At 36.3% G+C, this 23,316-nt stretch overlaps 1 protein-coding gene across 8 annotated transcripts in view; it reads right to left on the bottom strand.

Moving 5' to 3' along the window:
* Positions 1-23,316, bottom strand: part of RUFY3 (RUN and FYVE domain containing 3) — a 131,582-nt gene that overhangs the window by 41,342 nt on the left and 66,924 nt on the right. For all 8 annotated transcript variants that reach the window (XR_012483464.1, XM_074275112.1, XM_074275115.1 and 5 more), the window contains 6 exons: positions 19,389-19,562; positions 16,415-16,532; positions 12,031-12,132; positions 10,105-10,228; positions 2,267-2,328; positions 55-120 (listed from right to left, as the gene is read on the bottom strand). Coding sequence is in view for 7 of the 8 variants with exons in the window: in XM_074275112.1 (XP_074131213.1) it covers positions 55-120; positions 2,267-2,328; positions 10,105-10,228; positions 12,031-12,132; positions 16,415-16,532; positions 19,389-19,562 (646 nt within the window). In the remaining variant the exon portion in view is untranslated. The remainder of the gene's footprint in view (positions 1-54; positions 121-2,266; positions 2,329-10,104; positions 10,229-12,030; positions 12,133-16,414; positions 16,533-19,388; positions 19,563-23,316) is intronic.

Consider the following 23,316-nt stretch of genomic DNA (forward strand, 5'->3'; position numbering starts at 1 on the left):
CTCTTCCCTCCATTAAATTTTAAGTTAAGGTAATATTATGTATTCATTATTTACTTCAAATGTCTGTTGAGTTCTTCTACATAGTTCTTCTGATCCAAAATAGCAGTAATCTGGCCATCTCTGGAAAAGAAAGAAAACAGTACATATAATAATTACTTAAAAATACAAGAGTAGGGGGAAGCTAGGTGGCACAGTGGATAGACCACCAGCCCTGAAATCAGGAGGACCTGAGTTCAAATCTAGCCGCAGACACTTCCTAGCTGTGTGACTCTGGGCAAGTCACTTAACCCCAACTGCCTCATGAAAAACAAAACAAAACAAACAAAAAAAACCCCAAGAGTGATGATTCCACTCCTTCTTTTTCACAAAACAAAAATTGGGGAACATGACATAGAAACAGGTCCATAAAAGGGAGCCAGGTGTCAGAACGCAATGCCCTTGTAGTTCCAGTGAACTAGAAAACCATACACCTTCACATGAAACCACTGGCAAGATCTGGGTTCAAGTCCAGTCTCTGATGTACTATGATCAGTCCTATGTTGACGAAAGAGAGTTTCCACACATGCACATAAGAGTGGCCACAATTCACAAAAGTCTTTGTATTGTTGTAAAAACCTAAACAGTTTTTTTTTTCAGTGGGTCGTTGGTTGATAAGAGGGAAATATTCTCTAATTCTTTAACTGAACTGCTTCTTCCTAGCAAATAAGGACTTCCATCTTGACAGCCACAATTTAATTATAGTCCATTTCCCACTTGTAATAAGGTCTATTCTATTTTGTCCAATCAATCCACAAACAGTTAAATACTTATTATGTGCTAGACACTCAGGTTTATGTGATTTTTTTTCAAGATCATCATTTACCATAATGACATAATGATGGTTGTTGTCCTTTGTAATCAGAGAGAATCAAAATGATATTACTACATTGGGGTTCAGGTACAGTGCATCCAAGTAGACCAATTTAAGCTAGGAAGATTCTACCATAAATCTGGCACAAATAGTTCCTGTGAACATTTGGAGTAGAAGTATTTCTAAATTTGCATATCTCATGTTTCTGATATCTATACACTGTTTCTGTAATACATACATACATATACTCAAGTAGCTGTGATTTAAAAATGTATTCTCAATGGATTGGAGTATTAGTTAAAATTCTCCATATGTCATGTAAAACCTTCCCCGTTTTGTTTAAGTCCCTAAAACTCATTGGAACTCAGTTTTCTCACTTAGAAAATTTAAAAATCTTTGTGGAACAGATTATCTCTTCCATAGCTTTAGGAGGAAAACCTTTATGGACAACCAGAGGAGAAAGCACCTCGGTGCTGAAAAAAGATCTTTTTCTGAGATCTAAGTATTACAACATGTGCAAAAGTATACACATGCCGAAATTTTAATTTAGGAAAAAAAAGGAAGCATCGTATTACTTTCCAAAAACACATAAATGACCATTACAGAATTTTAGAAATTCAGGAAAGAGACTGAATATTGGCCATCCATCCTTCCCCATTATAGAGATGGAAATCAGAAAGGTTAGATGATTTAGAGAAGATCACACCTGGGTCGTAATCAGAACCAGACTGAAGCTTTTCGATGATGATGAAAATGCCTCTTAGTTCTGACAGGGAATATCACAATAAAGCAGCTATACCAACACAGTGGAAAAACATCTGTATAATTGTTTCACATCTACTAATTTATGAGCTGAACATGGAGTACCTATTTTTGGTCTATTTCTATGCTCAAAATGTATTATTTGAACATAAATTTCAGAAAGTGCAATAGTCTTTAGAGCCTAGTAATAAACTTTTATTACACTTAAATAATAAAAAGGAGGGTGCACTGTCTTCCGAAATTGAGAAACAATTACAATCTACTAAGTGAACATATCTTTTTAAGTTAATGGTTCTTTCAAATATGGTCCAGGAGACTGGAAACCTTTTCAAGGACTCCTAAAGGTCAAAATTATTTTCATAATAATCCTAAAACATTTACATTTCTAATATGGTAAATATCAATAGCTATGACCCACAAAAGCTCTGGAGGATTCCTTAATAATTTCTATAAGCATAAAAAGGTCCCTGAGACTACAAAATTTGGGAAAAAATACAACTTAAAATAGTGTCCTTTAAATAAGAATTTAGTCATGGTTGCCCTTTCCATGCCCACTATTTTGAAAATGATCTACCTACCATGCCTTTTATCATGGATTCCCAACAACCAAAAATATTAAGAAAGAAAAAGGAAACTTTTTCTTGTACTACTTACCCTTCACTACCTTTAGTGCTGTTCCCATCTTTAAGATACATTGAAAAGTCTATAACTCCAACCTGCAACAATAATTTCCAAAAATATGAAATTAAGAGTTTCCTAAGATTCCACATCAAATTTTAGTCAGTCATTCACTCACTGATCGAAATTAGACTCCATCTAAGGGATGTAAAAACAAAAAGGAAGCTGTACCTACCCTCAGAGAGTTTATATTATCTTGGGAGGAAAAAGCAGGAAAATACCAGTTCTAGAATCGGAGAATCTGGCCTTCTGTGGGAGAGCTGGCACCTTCCCTGAGTCTCAAAAGAATACAGGGATTCTGTGATGCTGCAGCAAGCAGAAATTACACATTTCTGATAAAAGGGATGGCTTAGCAAAGACACATTAGTAGACACCTGGCTTAGTAGGCATAATCAATCATGGCATTTACATTAAGCTCAGAAAGATAAGTGAGGAGTGCCAGACTGTGAAGGAATTTAAAAGTCAATCACAATGGTAAAAATTGTATCTCTGGCCAATGGCATGCTGGGTCCTGCTACCCAGGAGGAAGGGGGATGAGAAGGAAAAAATCAGGCCAACATTTAATGTCACTTTTCAAGTTTGCAAAATGCTTTACAAGTATCTCATGTTTAGTGGATGCCGACCAGTTGGGGATTGGCTAGATAAGTTATGGTATATGAACGTTATGGAATATTATGATTCTGAAAGAAACAATCAGCAAGATGCTTTTAGAGACAGCTGGAGAGATTTATATGAACTGATGCTAAGTGAAATGAGCAGAACCATGAGATCATTATACACAGCAACAACAAGACTATACGATTATCAATTCTGATGGTCATGACCCATGTCAACAATGAGATGACTGAGGCCAATTCCAATGACCTTCTGATGAAGAAAGACATCTGTACCCAGAGAAAGGACTGTAGAGAATGAATGTAGATCACAACATTCACTTTGTTTGTTGTCATTTGCTTGTTTTTTTTCTTTTTTTCCTTTTTGAGCTTATTTTTCTTATACAGCATGATAAAGGTAGAAATATATTTAGAAGAATTGTACATACCTAGTATACATTGGATTATGTGCTGTCTAGAAGGGAGAAGGTAGGGAGGGATAACATTGTCAAACACAAGGTTTTGCAAGGGTAAATGCTGAAAATCATGCATGTATTTTGAAAATAAAAAACTTATTATAAAAAAATAATTAAAAAACCCCAAAACAAGTATCTCATATTTAAAAAGTGTTTCACAAATATCTCATCTTATTCTGACAACAAGCCTGATGGAGGAGTTACTATTAGCCCCATGTTACAAATGAGGAAACTGAGGCAAATAGCAGTAAAGTGAGTGACTCAGAGTCAGATAACTTGTATCTGAGAGGGAATTTGAGTTTAGGTTTTTCTGACTCCAGGGGAAGGCTCTATTTATTACACTGTCAAGCATGAGGAACACTCGTGATTTATGATGAAAAAGATGTTACCTACTAATGAAATTCAGTCTACTTAATCAGTCAGGACTTCTGTCTTGATATATATATTTGTACCTATCTATAAACACTGTGAGACCTGAAGAAAAAAAGTTGGACTGAGGAAGACTGAAATTTTGTTTGACAGAGAAGTGACTTCTCTACATAAACTTTGCAGATGAAAAAAAAAAAAAAAAAAAAAAAAAAAAAAAGGGCAAGGACAAGTGAAATCGGGAAGATTTGATCTTTGTTCAGTATTCCTCCTACCTTACTTCTTGACAAGCTTGACCCCCATTCCATATTCTTTAAGATTTCTGTTTTTTAAAAAATAATAATAGCTTTTTACTTTTAAAAACACATTCAAGGATAGTTCTCAATAGTCACCCTTGAAAAACCTTGTGTTCCAGATTTTCTTCTCCCACTCTTGACCTCCTCCCTTCCCTAAATAGCAATAATCCAATATAGATTAAACACATGCAATTCTTCTATACATATTTCCACATTTGTGCTGCACAAGAAAATATCAGATCAAAAAGGAAAAAGAATGAGAAAGAAAACAAAATGCAAGAAAACAATAACAAAAAGTATGAAAATACCATGTTGTGATCCACATTCAATCTCCATAGATTTCTCTGTGGGTACAGATGAATCTCTTCATTGCAAGTCTATTGGAATTGACCTGAAGATTCTAATTTTCTGTGAAAGATGGTCTTACTCACACCAGATCTCAAATTGTATTTATAAAGGTTATTATTAAAACAATCTGGTACTAGCTAAAGAGTACAGTGATGGATCAATGGAATAGATTAGGTACAAATTACATTATGGCAAATTACATTATCGTAGTAATCTAGTATATGATTAAACCCAAAGATCCAAGCTTTGGGAACAAAAAAACTGCTGGGAAAACTGGCAGAAGCTAAGGCATAAGATCTCATATCATCTACCAAGATAAAGTTAAAATGAATATATGATTTAAAGATAAAGGGTGAGACCATAAGCTAATTAAGAGAGCATGGAATAGTTTATCTGTCAAATTTATAAATAAGGAAAGAATTTAAGACCAAAGAAGATATAGAGAGCATTACAAAATGTAATAAAATAAATAATTTTGATTATATAAAACTAAAGTTTTGCACAAATAAAACCAATACAACCAAAATTATAAGGAAAGAAGAAAACTGGGGAAGAAATTCGAAACAAGTATTTTCATTTATCAAATACATAGTGAGAATCAAGTCAAATTTACAAAAATACAAATCATTCCCCAATTGATAAATAGTCAAACAGGCAGTTTTCAGATGAAGAAACCACCTCACATCTATCAGATTGATTTAAATAGGACAAGAAAGGAAATGGATGTTGGAGATGTAGGAAAAACTAGTACACTAATTCACTGTTGGTGAAGTTGTAAACTGATCCAACCATTCTGAAGAGCAATTTGGAAAAATATCCAAAAGATTACAAAACTGTGATAATCCAGCAATAGCACTGTTAGATATCCTAAAACCATCTAACCCTTAAAGGGGAAAGGACCCTATTTGTATAAAAATATTTATGACAGCTTTCTGTGGTAGCTAAGAATTGGACATCCATCAATTGGCTCAAAAAGCTATGGTATGTGATTGTAATGGAATATTATTGTGCTATAAGAAATGACAAATATGATGATTTCACAAAACTGAAAAGAATTACATGATCTAAGGCACAGTGAAGTGAAAAGAATCAGGAGAATATTGTTTATAGTAATAACAACACTGTCCAATGAAGAACTGTGAATGACTTGGCTATTCTCAGCAAAACAATCCCAAAGGACTAATAAATCATACTATCTGCCTCCAGAGAAAGAATTGATATTGATTGAATACAGACTGAAAGATGTTATTTTTCACTTTCCTTCATTTTTTTCTTTTATTTGAATCTTCTTTTCAAAGTGACTAATATGGAAATGTTTTACATAATTGTACATGTATAACATCACCTATATCTAATTGCTTACCATCTCAGACAGGAGAGGGAAGAAAGGGAGAGATGGACAAAATTTGGAACTCAAAACTTTAAACAAAAAAGTGTTAAAAATTGAAAATAAAATCTCATTTCCTTTTATCCTGCTTCTTTTTACTATTTTTTCCCCCCTGAGGCTGGGGTTAAGTGACTTGCCCAGGGTTATACAGTTAGGAAGTGTTAAGTGTCTGAGACCACATTTGAACTCAGGTCCTCCTGAATTCAAGGCTGGTGCTCTAACCACTGCGCAACCTAGCTCCCCCCCCCCCTGCTTCTTTTTAAAAAAAATTGAGGTCAGACAAGTATCCTGTCTTCACTTTTAAACAGTATCTCATTTCTTTCCTCCTTCTTCAATCCTGAATTCTCCTTCAAGGGGAAACTTAACAGTGATTCATTTCTAGCATTTTATTTAGCACAGAAGATTTGCAGCAATGCAATGTAGGAGAGAGAAGACCATCTATCAAATGTGGGCTTTTAGAAGGCACTTAAAAAAACAAAAGAGCCTATTTAGATTCTATGCAAGATCCTTTATCTTTTATATTTGTTATAGGCCAAAACTTGAAACAAGGTACTAAATGGAATTGAGGAGACAAAGGTTAAATCTAGTTTAGCACTGATTTAATCCTACAACAAATAATGGTTTCCTAGTGTATTATAATGATTGGTTTGTACTCAGTGAACAGCATATAAACAAGAAGCTCTCATGGCCAAAAGGACAAGTGCACTAGAAGATTCATTCCATCTTCCATCTTTGTTGTGGCTGAAGCACAAACCCTTGGAATTGGGAGAGATACAGAGGCCAGAGAAGGAGGCAAGAGCTCAAGCTCTGGGAACCAAGACTACAGAAGGCCTCCAAGAAAGCTAGCCGAAGCCCCAGGAAAAGAGACAAGACTTTGAAGGAGATAATAAAGGATTTGGACTTTAACCCCTGGCTACTCGTGTGGTTATTACTGAACTGAAACGAAGGCTGCCTCCAGAGACCCCAAAAAAACCCTCAACAGAGAACAATACATTTGAGAGAGAATATTACATTTTGGCACCAGAACATGGGACCAAGAACCTTCATTTATGATCCAGAAATTAGGGTGAGTACAAAAATAGACAAGGAAACTTTGTTAAAGGGATAAATTAGTGCTTCAGCTAAAATGGAACAGATGTTTAGAAAACAGCCTTCTGTTTCTCTTCAAGAAAAAATGTGTAGAGAGCATTGTCAGACTTATGAAAAACCAAGGTTTGATTGTAATTTGGGAGCAGATCATTGAACTTTTAGAAACTGTCCAGTATACATCTCCTTGGTTCTCTAAGGAAAAAGAATTGAATCCAGGCGAGTGGTAATTAGTAGGAGAGCAACTATGTCAATACTAAAACAATTATGGATCTGACTCAATTTCCAAAGACACACTTAATACATATAATTTAATACAACTGGCTTTAGGAAATTATATAAATTATATAATAAAGAAAAAGAAGAAAGAGCAGAAGCAGGAGAATCCAGATAAACAAGGTGAAAAGGATGAAGAATCAGAAAAGAATGGAGTTAAGTATAATTCTGAGTACAGAAGTTCACAACAGGAGAAATTAAAGCATTCCCCATGCCCAGACCTACGTCCCTCAATTAACCCTTCATGGGTGGAGGGAGAAGAAGGAGGTGGAGAGGCAGTGACAATCAGTACCACCTAAGAAGCAGCCTATGACAAGATCACAAAAGGCACTGGTTAAGGCAAAAAATGAAGGACAGGATGTATTTGATTTAATAAATGTATACCCTGTGATTGAAGAGCTTGACTCTTCAGGTCAAAAAAGGAGAAGATATACTCCTTTTGATCTGGAAAAAATTAAGGATTTGAAAAAGGGTTGCACTCTTTATGGGGCTACATCATCTTATGTTAAGATGTTACAAGAGAATTTGGCTTATGAAATCTTAACCCCCAATGTTGGAATCCATAGGAAAGACATGTTTAGAACCTGGACAAAACTTGTTGTGGCTTTCGCAGTATCATGAATTATGTAGGATTCAAGCCCAACACAATAAGAAAACTGGAGTTAACATACAGATCACTTTTGACCAACTAGCAGGTGAAGGTCAGTACAGAGAGAATTCAGAACAGATTAATTATCCCATAACAGTGTATGAGCAAATTTCTAAGGCTGCAATAAAAGTTTGGGGTTCCCTCCCAGGGAAAGATGGAAGGGAAGCCTTCACAAAAATAGAGCAAGGTCCCAACGAACCCTTTGTGGGACGTTTGCAAGCAGCTGTCACTAGAACCATTGGAGACAATGCAGCTACAGAAATAATGACCAGACAACTGGCTAAGGAAAATGCCAAGGAGGTTTGCAGAAGAATTAAATGGAGACTACACAAAGATGCTCCTTTAGAGGAGATCATAAGACGCTGTGCGCCACAGTGGGCACAAATGCTTATTATACCCAGACTATAATGAACATAGGAAGACAGGGTCCCTCTTGGCAAGGGACTTCTAGAGAAAATCGTCAATGTTTTTCAGTGTAGAAAAATAGGACATCTGAGAGCCCAATGTAAGTATGGAGATAGAGTGAGAGGACAGGGAGAGAGAAGACCCAAAACCCTGTGTCCAAAATGCAACTAAGGTTTCCACTGGGCCTCAGACTGACCCAGGGAAATGACAGGTGGGGCCCAGCTCCAAGAACTTAATCAAAAAATTGGTGGGGCATGATGGCAACTGAGGTTACACTCAGAGAGTCTTTAGAAGGTCAGGACTTGGATGTGATCAATCAGCAAAAAAGCAATCAGATAGCAGAAAGGGATTACAATTGGAGAGAATATAGGCTTTAACCCAACAGAAGAAGGGAAGTATCCAGTGAGAACAGTTCCAATATAATTACCAGATGATGAGGAAAGATTTAGAAAGTGATAAATAGAAGGGACCAGATAGGTTAACTGCTTAGGAGAAAGGGTTTGCTTGTATCTCTACAGATGGAGAAGGAATCAGATGGTGCCAATGAGCACCTGAAGAGATAGAAAAAGAGAAAAACCTCGAACTCCCAAAAAAAATCTGACACTGAAGGAGCATGGTTGATAATGAGACTGTTAAAAAACTTTAAACCCAGCAGGAATCATTGGATTCCCTGAAATAAAAAATTGTTGATAAAGACTGTTGCAGGACTTGAAAACCATCAGGAATCATTGGACTTCCTAACCCATAATAAGACTATTGCAGGACTTCAAAACTTTCAGGAATTATTGGATTCCTGGCACATGAGGTAATGGACAATAAATTCCTCTTGGACTATTTCTAGGACTTATGGACATGTATAATTCCTCAATGTTGATTCATGTTATTTGTTATACCACTACTAGCCTGTGCTATATTGCTATGTGCTTATGTAATTATGTGTAATACCTCCCATATGGATGGATTTATGTACACCTGTTTTAAGAGTAAGCCCCTTCAGAAACCTGCTAATCTCATTTGATTTCCCATTTCCTTTGGTGTTTTCATCTCCCTTCCTAAGATGTCAGGGAGGGAGTGATCACCTCCTTTTTTGGGGTTCTCACCTCCTTAACAAGTCAGGGAGGTCATGACCACCTATGTTCTAAAACAAAGGAAAGTAGGAGATGTTATGGGCCCAAACTCTGAACTTGAAACAAAGGATTCTTACAAGGTACTAAGTCAGTGGAATTGATAGAGACAATAGTTATCTAATTTAGCATAGTTCATTATGATTGATTTAATCCTACAAGGAGATGTGATGGGCCAGAACTTAAAACAAGGTATTAAGTGGAATTGAGGAGACAATGGTTAAATCTAGTTTAGCATTGATTTAATCCTACAACAAATAATGGTTTCCTAGTGATATTATGATTGGTTTGTGCTCAGTGTGGAGCATATAAGGAGAAGCTCTCAGGACCAGAAAGGACACACACTCTAGAAGCTCTCAGAGGCTGAGACAGATTCATTCCATTGTCCACCTTTGTGGGGGCTGCAGGCTGAAGCACAAACCTTTGGAGATGGGGAGATTCAGAAGTCAGAGAAGGCAGGTGGGAGCTCAAGCTATTGGAACCAAAGAGAGAGAGAGGCCTCCAGAAAACTAGCAGAGCCCCAAGTGAAGGAGACAAGACTTTGAAAGAGACAATAAAGGATTTAGATTTTAACCCCTGACTAACTGAAATGAAGGCTGCTCCCAGAGACCCCAAGAAAACTCCAATAGAGAACATTACATTTTAGAGAGAATATTACATATATTCATAACAGAATTAATTAAATGACTTCTAATAGTGACTCATTTATAATACTCTTCTTTAATTTGACTGATGGAATCATGCTGACCCAGATACTGAGAGCATTATTTAACCCAGAATGATGTATAGGCTGCCTGTAACTGTATACCTGGGAGTCCAAATCTTCTCCTTTCATGCAGAAATTAGCATCGATGACATTCAGACCTACTAACAATCCAGCGATAATTGCCCCTTCCTCTTCCATCATCAGGGCATTGGGTTCATAGAATTCACTGCAAGACAAATCCAGGAGAAACTCATATACATAAACTTCTCAAGAACTCTAAAATCTTAATTAAACCTGAGATGGAAAAAAAGCATGCTGGTGAATCTGAACACTTAATTTCTCCTAATTGTTTTATTTGTATGGAGATAATCTGAACCGGCCTGAATCAGATTTCCCTCTCTGTTCCTTTAGCTTAGTGATTTTCCTTTAGCAAGCTGGAAATTTCTGAAATTTAGCAATGCAAAAAAAAAAGGGAGAAGAAAACAAAGGAAGTAACAGAACTCTAAGCTGGATAAACAAATAGCTCCCTATACCAGTGAAGGGGAAAGTTAATTTTTACTCAGTATTACATGATCATTCTGTTCTCCCAATAACTCTTCAAAACCTGAATGATTTACACATTTAGAAATGAAGGACACCAGCATCAGCATTCTTGTCTTCAAAGCAAAAAAATCTTGGCTCCATCCTAGTTAACTAACATTACTGTATAGAGACTTCTTCTTCTCCCCCCTCCCCCCCATGAAATACAGTTAAAGAGAGCAGAAAAATATGACAAAGCCAAGAATCTTGAGAAAAGGTCATCTAGTTTGAAACTTACACAGATTCCAATGATGTCCCAAAGTCAAGAGACTAACCTCCTGTCTGTCACTGCTGAGGGATCTACTCTAGGCTCATATTCAATTTCTGAATTTCTACTGTATTTATGGTGTGTATCATATAGATAGTGGTGGTTAAGTATTTCTTCTCTAATTATATGGTAAGTTTTTTGTTTTTGTATTTTTTTTTTTTTTTGCAAAAACTAGAAAAGATCATTGTTTTTTACCCCTCAGTGATTAGCACACAACTGGCTTCTGTATAAGTATCTGCCAACTCAGTTGGAAGAGAATTATCTTAGGTGTAAGAGAGTAAAGAGGGTACAGGAGAAGCTTGTTTCTAGAAACCTGTGGATGGATCCTCCTCCTGATTCAATTCAAGTCAATGTTCTCAGAATATAATACTTCCATTCCTCCTCTGAGTGGCAGGCAGGGTGCTGACAAATGGGCCTGGGTTGTCCAATCTTGGCTGAACTTTCTCTAGCACAGACGGTAATATCTAAAAGTCCATGTGGATCCCCCAGGCTCTGGGCCCACTTGTACTAGGCTGCTCTGTTCCCTGGCCTAAATAGGTGTCTGCTCAGTTCCCAGATGCTTTTCTAACATTCTCTCAGCTGCCTGGCTTTTCTCAGATTTCTGAAATCTTATTATACTGCCACCTATATAATGAATAGTTCCAAAAGCCTTTCTTATTCTAAGGTAAGAAGTTTGAGATGGACAACTTTTTTTAAAAATCATTTTTATTGACATTTTTGTTTTTTATACAGCCTAAAATTAAAATTATGTCCTTTTCCCTTCACTTGCATAGGGAAGATCTAGATGAGAAAAGAAGGAAGGAAGGAAAGGAGGAAGGGAGAGGAACAAAGAAAGGGAAAGAGAAAGAGAAAAAAGGGAGGGAGGAAAAAAGAATGAACAAAGTAATAAAGAATAAAAAAGACATTAAAAAAAAGCATTTTAGTAAAATCGATCAACACAGCAACACAACAAGAAGTCTGCCAAGAAGAAAAGGAGATATACTTTCTTGAATCTTCACCAGGGCTAAGCTAGGTCATTATAATTATATAGTGTTCAGTTTTGTTTTAAATTGAACACCTTTCTGTCTAGAGATGTGCACTGAAGAATGCCAGGCATACTGTGAATGAAAAATACTTATTTCTGTCTCTCAGGTATAAAGCACCCTCAAAAGGAGCAAAGCTCTCCAAGGTGTGACTCTCACCTGAGAAGCTCCTTCTTATTGATCAGGGCTTTCATATATTCGGAGAGCTTCTTCTGCATTAATGCCAAGCGCAGCCAGGCTCTCCCTCTGCCCACAGGAGTCCTAAAGAAGAGGTATAAACAATGTGAAAGGTATGTTACCATTCAGTCACCTGGGAGCCTGACCTCAGCAACTCCATCCAGAAACCACTGGAGAATGAGCATTCTCTCTGCAGTGTACTTCTCTGTGGTTTCCACAAATAACTTAGGGGAGAATATTTTTCTTCTTTCAGGGACTGAGGAAGAAGGATCCTCATTGTGGAGATGGAGACTAGATCTGTACAAAAAAAACACCTGGCTCCAAATGTCTGACCAGAAGTTACTAGGGGGAGCTAAGAAAATAGTAGATCTGTGTCACCTTTGGAAGGTCTTTCTACTATTTTCTAATTTAAAACAAGATTCATCAATACTCTTTTTTCTTTTTAAATTTTAGATCACTATCTGATCAAAACACACACACACACACACACACACACACACGTACAAGCATGCTCTCTTCCCCCTCCCTCCTTTTCTCTCTCTCTGTCTTTTACAGATGCTTTCCTTAATGATATTTTTGTCTTCTGCTTTTGCTCAATTCACTCTGTATCAACTTATACAAGTCTTTCCAGGTTTTTAAAAATTGAATTCATATCATTTTTTATAGTGGAATAATGTGCCATTACATTTCACAAATGACAATTTGCTCAGTCATTTTCCAGATGATGGACACACTTCCTTAGTCTAGAGTTCTTGGACACAACAAAGTTTTGCTATAGTTATTTTTGGATGTGTGAGTCCTTTCCATTTTAGTTCTTTGGGATAAAACCCTAAGTATATACTATGTGATGATTTTTTTTGGGAAACAACACCAAATTGCTTACAAGAATAATTGAACCACCTCATAGCTCTTCAACAGAGCACTGGTGTGCCTGTCCTGCTAAAGTTCTGCCAACAATTGTTATCTCCTGTTTTTGATAATTTTTTTGTTAATCCAGTAAGCGTGAATCAGACCTCAGCACTATCTTAATTTGCAGTTATCTAATTACTAGAGATTACTGCCTGTGAACCAAGTTCATAACCTAGTTTTGTTTCTCTCCCCTCCCCTATCTTCCCTTTGGAGAACTGCCTGTTCATACTCTATAGCCATCTTTTGGAAAGGCATTCTGTTTTTCTATAATTCCATATATTTTGGATATCAACCTTAATTTGAGAAAATTGCTACAAAGATGTTTTCATCTAATTTTCACTGCATTCTATTTCTGAGAAAACTTTCAAGTTTTTACAGAACTGCTCATTTAATCTCCTGTATCCATTTAATCTCCACCCTTTATTCAGTCAAAAAAATCTTTCCCTCTTTATTATGAGAGTTATCTTCTTTCGTTCTCTTTTAATTTGTTTATGTGACATTTCATGTCTGGATCATGTACCCACTTGAAATTTATTTTATTACATGATTTAAGATAAAAGTTAAAGCCAAATTTTTGATACACTGTGTTTTAGTTCTAATCAGTTTGAGTTCATTCTTGAACAGTCAAAATCTTTAGATTAACTTAACTAGGCTACTATGTTTCATTGCTTCTGAATCTCGTGTCCCTAATCTGTTCTCATGATCAACTTTTCTATTTTAACCAGTGTGACCAAAAAGTTTTCATGATTACTGTTTAGTAACTGAATTTTAGATCTGGTATTGTACTTCACCAAAATATTTTTTAAAGTATCTATTGATATAATTATATCATTTAAATTTAGTTAGTTATTAATATGGTTTGTTATGCTTATAATTTATCTAATAGTGAATCAATCCTACATTCCTAAGGTGACACTGGTTAGGAACTCTCTCTTAATAGTCTTGATTCAGCCTGGAAGGAAAGGTCTATAGAGAATAAATTACTACTTCCCAGGTGATACTTCAGATAACTGAAAGGGGTAAGGGAGAGGAGAATAGATGATTTTCAAATACTATTATTTCTAGGTGGATTTTTCTAGGTCTGAAGCAGTATACTGTGGTCATCTTCAATTGTTATAATTTTGGTGTCTATTTCTCCCTATAATTTTATTGACTTTTCTTTTAAGCACTTAGCTATTGTTAGGTGCCATATGCATACACACACACACATATATTAAATAGTGATATTATTTCATTATATAAAGTATCTTTCTGAGGGGAGTGGGGGACAGGGCAAAACAATTGGTGTTAATTGACTTGCCCAGGATCATAATGTATCAAATATCTGAACATACAGTGTCCTTACGCATAAGTTAGTTTTTTGTCCTTATCTTTTAACCCTGTCTAGTTCTCTATTCTATGTTGACATTGTGAGAGAACATGATTGCTTTTTAAAATTTATCTTAGGCCTAATAAATTTGGCTCCAGTCCTTCAATTGATTGCTCTGAAATCTCTAAGTTGGGTACTTATCAACAATACTGACATTTCCTATTTTGTAATCAATTCTGTTCCCCTCCTATTTTATGGTTACCTACCCCAATGAAATACATTATTATTACTATTAATTACCTATTTCCTTCTATCATGACTTTCCTTTTCCCACAACAGCCATTTCCAAATAAGAGGGTAGAAAAAGACAAAAAAATCTAATTAATACTTTATGTGGGTTGTTCACTTATTCAATCATGTCTAATTCTATAAGACTCCGTGAATTCTGTCCATGGGATTTTCTTGGCAAAAATACTGGTTTGCTATTTCCTCTTCCTCTCCATTTTACAAATGAGGAACTGAAGCAAATAGTTGTTATATAACTTGCCCAGGTTCATACAGCTAGTAAGTGTCTGAGGCTGGATTTGAAGTCAGATCGTCCTGACTCTGGGCGTGATGCTCTATCCAATCAATAGTGACCCATAATTAGAGGGGACTGTTTCTACTCTTGTTTCTTCTTTTTTTTCCACCAAGCTCAGATTCCAACCTCTGATTCTGGGTAAAGTAGTACTACTTTTCTGTATGAGATTATTTATTCTCTTTTTAATTTGTTTCTTCCCCAACTCATTTCAATTATAATTTTCTTTTGAGCTCTCAATTTATTTTCTTATGGCTACTCTTGTAGTTTTTGAAACCAGTTTATTTTTTACTCTGAAGGTTTGCTAGTTATTGTGCAGTTACTCTTTCCTTCCTGAGTCTCTCTGCATCTACAGCATTTCTTCATTATTTCTTCTTTCTGTGTACATTTTCAGTCTCAGCTGAGTGGGGCTTCTGCACCCTGTCCATGAGTAACCCGTCTTCTCCTTGGCTGTAAGACCTGCAAGGAGTGAACAGCCCAGCTCACCTTGTCATTCAATGAGTCATAAGGGCTGGTTCTGATCCATGCCCCTGTTCTGACAGACCAGGGCAAGTGCAGGGCCTGACTGAAGGCTTTTAGAGTCCCTTGTGCGAGGCCTGCCTGATGGTGTGCAATTCTATTTGCAAGAAATTTCAGGGGGCATTTCTGGCTCAGTTCCTCTCTCACCACCTGGGGCTTCCTCATTTACTTGAATTAGGGTTGGCTACTTGGTACAGTGGTTCTCCCTGGATCTGCTGATCTGTTTTGGGGGACAGTTTTAGAGTGGCTTCCTTCTGTTTCTTTTTAGATTTCTTTATTCCATGATAGTCTTTCTGGATTTTTCTTCAGTATTTACTGGGGAGAGCTATGCTTCTCTACAATGTTTTCCATTCCTATCTTGCCTGGAAGTCCAGTCAAGAGAAAATTTTAGGTGTTTTTCTTGGAATGGCTTAGAATTTTTTTAAATTACAATTTTGCATGTTCTCAATTTTCTGCTATCAATTCTTTCTTTTTTGGGGTGAATCAAGATTTAACTTTTTTTACTGAACTTATGCTTTACATATTTACTGTGTTTCTGTGTATTTGAGGCTAATTTTTTTTTTTTTGGTAGTCTGCTATCAATTCTTGGGCACTTATTTCTTATTCTTTTCGTTAACCAGAAAAAAAAAAAAAATCACACTATATTTCCAATTTATTTTAAAAGTCACTGTTTCTAATCAACATTCCACCCTCAAAATAGAAGGGTATGAAAGGTTTGACATGAAGACAATTTACTTGAACTAGAATGTTATTATTTCCTCAAAGGCAGCTATCTGGTATTACTTGTGAATCATAAATGATCAAAAAAAGCTCCCTTTTGTTTTACATTTTAATTTGGAAATTAAATAATTTTTTTGCATGTGTTAACATTATCAATTCCCTCATTCCCCTCTTTTCCCCCCAAATGTCTAGTCATAACAAGCATTCAACACTTATGTAGAGGTAATGATTCTGGCTAATGGTGATTACCAGGTACCATCTCACGTTACAGTTTGGGAGTGAACAACAATAGATTTAATCTGGAAAAGTTAACAATCTGATATTTTACTTACTTAAGGCCTGGAAGATCTTTGACGCTTGCTGTTATCTCTCCAGCTTCAGGAACAAGCTTTTCCACCAGTTCCAGCGGGCCCCAGAAGGATTTATTTTGCCCAAGAAAAGTTTTCTTAGCTAAGGCAAACAGACAAGAAAAATGGTGGTTGTTTTTGTTTTTTTTTTTTTGGTTTGTTTGTTTTACCTAAACATATATTTTTTCCTCAAAAATACTGTTCTCAAGAGAGCTAATCCAAAGAGTGAGCTAACTTTCTAAAATTACTCATTATTTTTATCAAAGATATAAGGTGAAGGTTAACTCATTCAATAATTTATCTGTATGGGAAAAGGGGAAAAAGGAAGAAGGGACAAAGATTAAAAGCAAGAGAAAAACAGAAACAAAAATACAAAGAGATTTAGTCATAATACCTGAGTACCTGAGAGCAATGGTTGGAATCAGAAAAACCTGAATTCATATCTGGCTTTAAGACATTTATTAACTTACAAATCATTTAGCCCTTGTCTACCTTGGCTTTTCCTCTGTGAAATGGGGTAATAACATCCATCTTCTCCAAGTGTTGACAGGGTCAAATGAAATAATATTTGGAAAGCACTTAGTATATAGTGTCACATCATAAGTACTATATGATTATTAACTGGTCCAATGCCAATTTTTAGTAACTTTAGACATCATCCTACTCAGTCTTCTTCCTCATTTTTGCTCATTTCCATTATTTAGCTTACTATCTCAAGTAATTTTAATCCTGCCAAGTGACTTCTCTTTCTTAGTATTTACATCTAAAAATCTTTTCTACTTGTGAATCATAAATGATCAAAAAAAGCTCCCTTTTGTTTTACATTTTAATTTGGAAATTAAATAATTTTTTTGCGTGTGTTAACATGTTTCAAAAATGATTACTTAATTTTTAACATTAAAAAAATTTGAGTTTCAATTTCTTTCTCTCCCTTTACAAACCACCCTCTGAGAAGGCAAGCAATGTACTATCAATCCATACAAATGAAATCAAGGCAACAAAAAATTTTAAGAGGAGCAATAACTTTTGAAGGAACATGTCTGCTAAGATATCTGTTTTGTGTTTTTAGAAGACTCACTTAAAATTCAGAAATATTAAACAATCCATTATTTTGGAAAAAAAAGAAAAGTTGTTGAGTTCTTAATGTCTGATTACTTTAAGAAAAAGATACTTCTTGAAAGATATCAATCGGATATTAAGATATCAATTTCAAATTCTTTGAAAAGTCTTGTTTACTCCTCTACATGGTAAAAGATGAACAAGAGTTTTCTAGGATTAGGATATATTTTAACCTGACAGATTACATTAAAATTATATATATATATATATGCCTATGTATGTGTGTGTATATGTATGTATATATCTATATAAATAAAAAGATTATATTAAGGGGTAGGACCCTAACTTTGGAAATAAAAGGTTCCATGTCTGAATCATGACTTAAGAGTTAGTCTCTTTCAGTCATGGCTCTATGATCCTATAAAATTTTTTATTCTACAACTGCAGAACAAAATTTTGTGGTGAGTTCCACTATATCATAAGCAAAGTCATATCCTACCCTTTTACTAAGCTGTAGAAGAGACATCAGCAAGCACCCTGCCTACTCTCCTCAATTTACACAGGAGGAAATATAGTTAGACATAAGAAACAACTTGCTAATGACATCTGATGCTGGGCTCAGTCTATGGTGCTCTTTAACGTCTTTTAACTCAGAACTATAAAAAATTAAAGATTCGTTGTGTACAACAATTGATGCAGGAGATAGTGCTTATCTGATGGGCAAGAATTTTCTAATGGCCTTTAACCAAAACATTTGAACAGGGAAGAGTCAATCCTTCAAGTATTAAATTTGTCAATATTCATGAGAAATTAAACCTAATAATAAGAGCAAGGATTTCTATGGACATGTAGGTGGCACAGTGAACAGAGCACTAAGCCTGGAGTTAGAAAAACCTGAATTCAAATCTAACTTCAGACACTTCCTAGCTGGGTGATCTTGGGCAAGTCACTTAACCCTGTTTGTCTCAGTTGCTGTAAAATGAGGTGGAGAAGAAAATGGCAAAGAAATACCAATAAAATCTCAAATGGGGTCATGATATACCAAAAACAACTAAACAACAAAAAAATTTCTACAGCATTTTAAGGCTTGCAAAGCTTTTTACATATTTGACCTCATTGGATTATCATAATGATTCTACAAAAGAGGTGCTATTATTATTATTCCCATTTTACATATGAAGAAACTGAGACACAAAGCAGCTGAGGGACTTAACCAGGATAAGGAAGTATCGGAGCAGGATTTGAATTCAGGTTTTTTCCTGATTCCAAATCCAGCAATTTATCCACCATGCCACGTTATAGAAATGAGGGTATGGAAAGAATATTAGATTTAGTCAGAAGATCTGGGTTCAAATTTCAGTTCTACTGCTTAGTAAATGTGTGATCCTGACTAAGTCCTCTGGGTTTAAGTTTGTCTTTTGTAAAATGAGGAAACTAGACTAGTACCAGACTCTCTAGCCCCTAAAGCCCATGAAAGAATGTTCCCAAAGTATATTTTATGTAGTTAAAGACAGGGCTTCATTCCCCAGGAAACCTGAGTACTGAGCTTTAAAGCTGGTAACCATGAATTGGGATTGCATGCATGTATGTATACACACACACATGATATGGATGTGTATATACATATATGGATGCATATGTATTCATGTAGATAGATATACATGGAGAGAGAGAGGGAGACAGAGAGAGAGAGAGAGAGAGAGAGAGAAAGGAAGATAGAGGGAGACGGAGACAGAGAGAAAGAGAGAGAGAGGAAACAGAGACAGACAGAGACACAGAGAGACAAGAGAGACAGAGACAGAGGATCCACAACCCCAGAGATAACTGGCTAAGCAGGACTTCTCCCAGAATGTCCACTCGGTCTTTATAGGACAGGCCTGCGGCTCTCTCCAGGTCCTACCTTTTAAGCCATGCTTCAGGCAGTGTTCCATGACCACAAAGAACTGCTGGAGAGGGGCATAGTCTGAGTCCAGAGTTCTGCCCAGGTTCAGCGCTGACTCAATCAGCCCTTTTATACTCAACTTGGCCATGTTCATCAGGTTCATCCGCTCATTGGCCATCAGATAATTGGGATCTGTAAACAAAAGAAGGGAGAAAGGACTTCGTGATCTCAAAAGTCATAATAAGCCAGATACTCCAGCAAATAAATGCCCATTTTTCAATGATTACACATGGGGCTTGCTAGAGACATACAAATAATACTCACTTTGCTTCCTTAACATTTTCCCATAATGTTCTGATATCTGTTTTGACTGACTGCCAACCTTGATAAGGCACACATGGGGCTAGGTTTGACTCAGTCCGGTGTCCCTGTAGTTTATGTTTGATGTCAGAATGAAATGAGACATTTATTCAAACAGCAGCTAATAAAAGATTGATTTAGGCGTGACAAGAAAAGGTTATGGAACAAGGAAAACGCACGACCATTAGGGAGCTAAATCCCTTGCCAGAGTTGCCTGTCCTCAATTTTGGTGCTTCCCTGGGTTGAATACTTCTAATTTATCTGGACTCTATCTTGTTATATGTGGCTGTCTCCCCCAAGAGACAAGGAGTAGAGACTGCTTTTGATTTCTTTCTATCTCAGAGGTTAGAACAGTGCCTGGTACAAAGTAGGTGCTAAATAAATGCTTACTGACTAACTGGTCTGTCAAAGATCACAGCAAGCCTGGACCTCCTATCCTGTGCACTAAGAAGGCATGTCAACAATCTGAATCATTTATAGTCTCTGGGCCAATCAAGTTTCAGGATCTATTACAGTATCTGGTAAGGAAAAACTAGTCTAATTTGCATAGGGGAAAACTATTGTTCTAACTTCAACAGCTTTTAAGTAAAAATGATTTTTTTTCAAGGTCAAAGAGTCCTAAGATTTGGACACATGTATTAAAAGCTGCCTATGATGTATAGGTCAAATAAGGGGGGGGGGGGGGGGAAGCATTGTGTAACCACATAGAAATATTTATATTTGAAAGCTCCAGAGCATTTAAAAAGCTATTGTTAGCATTAAACTTTTCAGCATGATTTTTACATATAGCACTTTCAGGTTTGCAAAGATAATTTTACACTCATTTGATTCTCGTAACAACCCCGTGAAAGAGGAGTTATTATTATCCCCATATTACAGATCAGTAAACTGAGACTGAAAGAATGAGTGATTTGATCTATCACACAGCTGATTAAAGTGAGGCAGAATTCAAACTCGGATCTTCCTGTAAACAATTTTACTTTCTACCTGTTTTCTCCCATAGATCACAACCCAAATGAACAATTAATTACTAAACACCTACAATATACAAAGCTAATGCCAAAATCCTGCTCTTCAACAGATGGAGGTGATGTTGGATTCTCAAAGCTTATAGAAGAGTAGTACCATCAAGTGAGATGCGCTCTGGGTCTACCCCTGCCTTAAGACCAGGCCAGCCAAGGCACAGAAGGCACAGAATAAGCAATTGCTTAAAAATGGCTGGCTGACCGCTTTGGCCACAGTAGCCAATGGAGTGAGCACCAATGGCCAGCCCTCTGTCCTGGAAAGCCACCTTCCAGCTCCTCCGGGATGAGGGCAGAAAGGCAGGTTGGTGCAGAGAGGACAGAAGGAATCATTCCGTTTCCCATCAGCTACAGCCATTCATTTAGCTTCAAAGAGGAACTCCTTGTCCAATGACCAGTAAATCGTCCAGTATGTGCTGGGTAGAGTGAAACAATCCAACTAGCAAAAACTCACTACGCACCTGTTATATGCCGAACACTATGATAAACGCCAGGGATAAAAAAGGGAAATGACAATCTCTTCCCTCAAGGAGCTTGCAATCTAACTATTACAATATGAGCATTCTTGCTGTATGTAAAACCAGTAAACAAAGCAGTTGCAACTCCATCTACCGACCAACTGACAAGGAATGATTAAGCTCTGACTGGTTCTAGGTACCAGCAATACAAAGAATGAAGCAACCTTTACTTTCTAGGAGTTTACAACTTTTGGTGGAGAAGGGGATACAACAAGAAGACAGGGATACCTTAGATTATACAGAATACATATTTTAAAGAAGTAGCTAAATACAAGGCGGTTAGGAAAGGAAACACTAGCTGGTGGGGGGCAGGAATCAGGAAAGACTTCATGAGAAAGGAAGAAAGGTAGTAATTAAGTTATATCTTAAAAATCAAGTGAGGAGGGGGGGTGTATTCCAAGCACAGAGAGGATGGCCACTGCCAAGGCAAGGGGACAAGGTAAGGTGTGCTGCATCTGAAAGACTGAGAAGAGAGAGAGGGTCAATTTGGTTGGATCACAAAGTATTGGCAGCAGTACTCGGGTTGGATTGTAGTAAGGAGAGACTGAGGGAGGGAGACCAATTAGGAGACTGTCCAAATAATTTAATGTTATGGAGGTAGAAAAAACAAGACTTGGCAAATGTATGGTGTGATGATAAAGGGTGAAAAGTAGATGTACAAAGGTAAACAGATGGTTCATAGGATGGCCTCACACTCAATAGGGTGTTAGTAGGATTGGTTTCATTATACCTTTAAGACCAAGGGCCATTCTCCAAAAGTTAAAAGGAAAGCAATTTTTAAAAAAAATACAAAAGGCTACCAATATGAAATACTATCACAAATTATTAATTACAAAATAAATTTAAATTGAAACAACTGGGATTTTATCTTATGTACAGCAAATGAGCAAAGTGACAAAAAATCAGGATAGCCAGTATCTAAGAGGATGTGAGAATATACTATGGGTCAACCTCTCAAATACTTCATTCATTCTAGAAATTACTTTGGAAAAACTATTAATATCATGTCTAATGTAGACATGAGCAATGTCATGACTATAGATATATAATTCAAAAAGGTTAAAAAGAAAGGCAGATTATCTCTAAAATATATAGAGAATTGACTCATTTTTTTTAAGAATACATGACATTCTCCAAATCATAAATGGTCAAGAGATATGAACAGACAATTTTCAGGCAAAGAAATTAAAGCCATTTCTAATCTTATGCTCTGAATCACTGCTGATTAGGGAATGCAAATTAAGACAACTCTGAGCTACCACTTCACATCTCTCAGATTGGCTAAGATGACACAAAAAAGTAATGACAAATGTTGAAGGGGATGAGGAAAGACTGGGACACTTCTACATTATTGATTGAGTTGTGAACTGATCCAATTATTCAGGAGATTCATTTGAAACTATGCCCAAAGGACTATCAAACTGCCCATTCCCTTTGATCCAGCAGTGTCTCTATTGGATCTTAAAGGAGGGCAAGGGACCCACATGTGCAAAAATGTAGTGACAAGAAACTAGAAACTGAGTGGATGCCTATTAGTTGGAGAATGGCTGAATAAGTTATAACATATGAATGTTATGTAATATTATTGTTCTGTAAGAAATGACCAGCAGGATGAATACAGAGAGGCTTGGAGAGGCTAACATGGACTGATGCTGAGCAGAATCAGGAGATTATTGTACATGGCAACAAGACTACAGATACTCAATATGGATCACAACATAGTATTTTCACCTTTCTTGTTGTTGTTTGCTTTCTTTTTTTCCCTCTTTTTGATCTGATTTTTCTTGTGCAGCATGATAAATGTGAAAATATATTTAGAAAAACTGAACATGTCTAACTTACATTGCATTACTTGCTGTTTAGGGGAAGGGGAGAAATGGGAAGGGAGGGAGAAAATTTTGGAACACAAGCTTGCAAGGATGAATGTCGAAAACTATCTTTGCATGTATTTTGAAAAATAAAAAGGCTATTACATATATATATATATATATGTATATGTAAAATAAAGGCAGAAAGGTCACAAAGCTCTCCCAAAAATTATTCATA

Source organism: Sminthopsis crassicaudata, chromosome 6 (genome assembly GCF_048593235.1).
Source record: "Sminthopsis crassicaudata isolate SCR6 chromosome 6, ASM4859323v1, whole genome shotgun sequence".
Classification (NCBI taxonomy): Eukaryota; Metazoa; Chordata; class Mammalia; order Dasyuromorphia; family Dasyuridae; genus Sminthopsis; species Sminthopsis crassicaudata.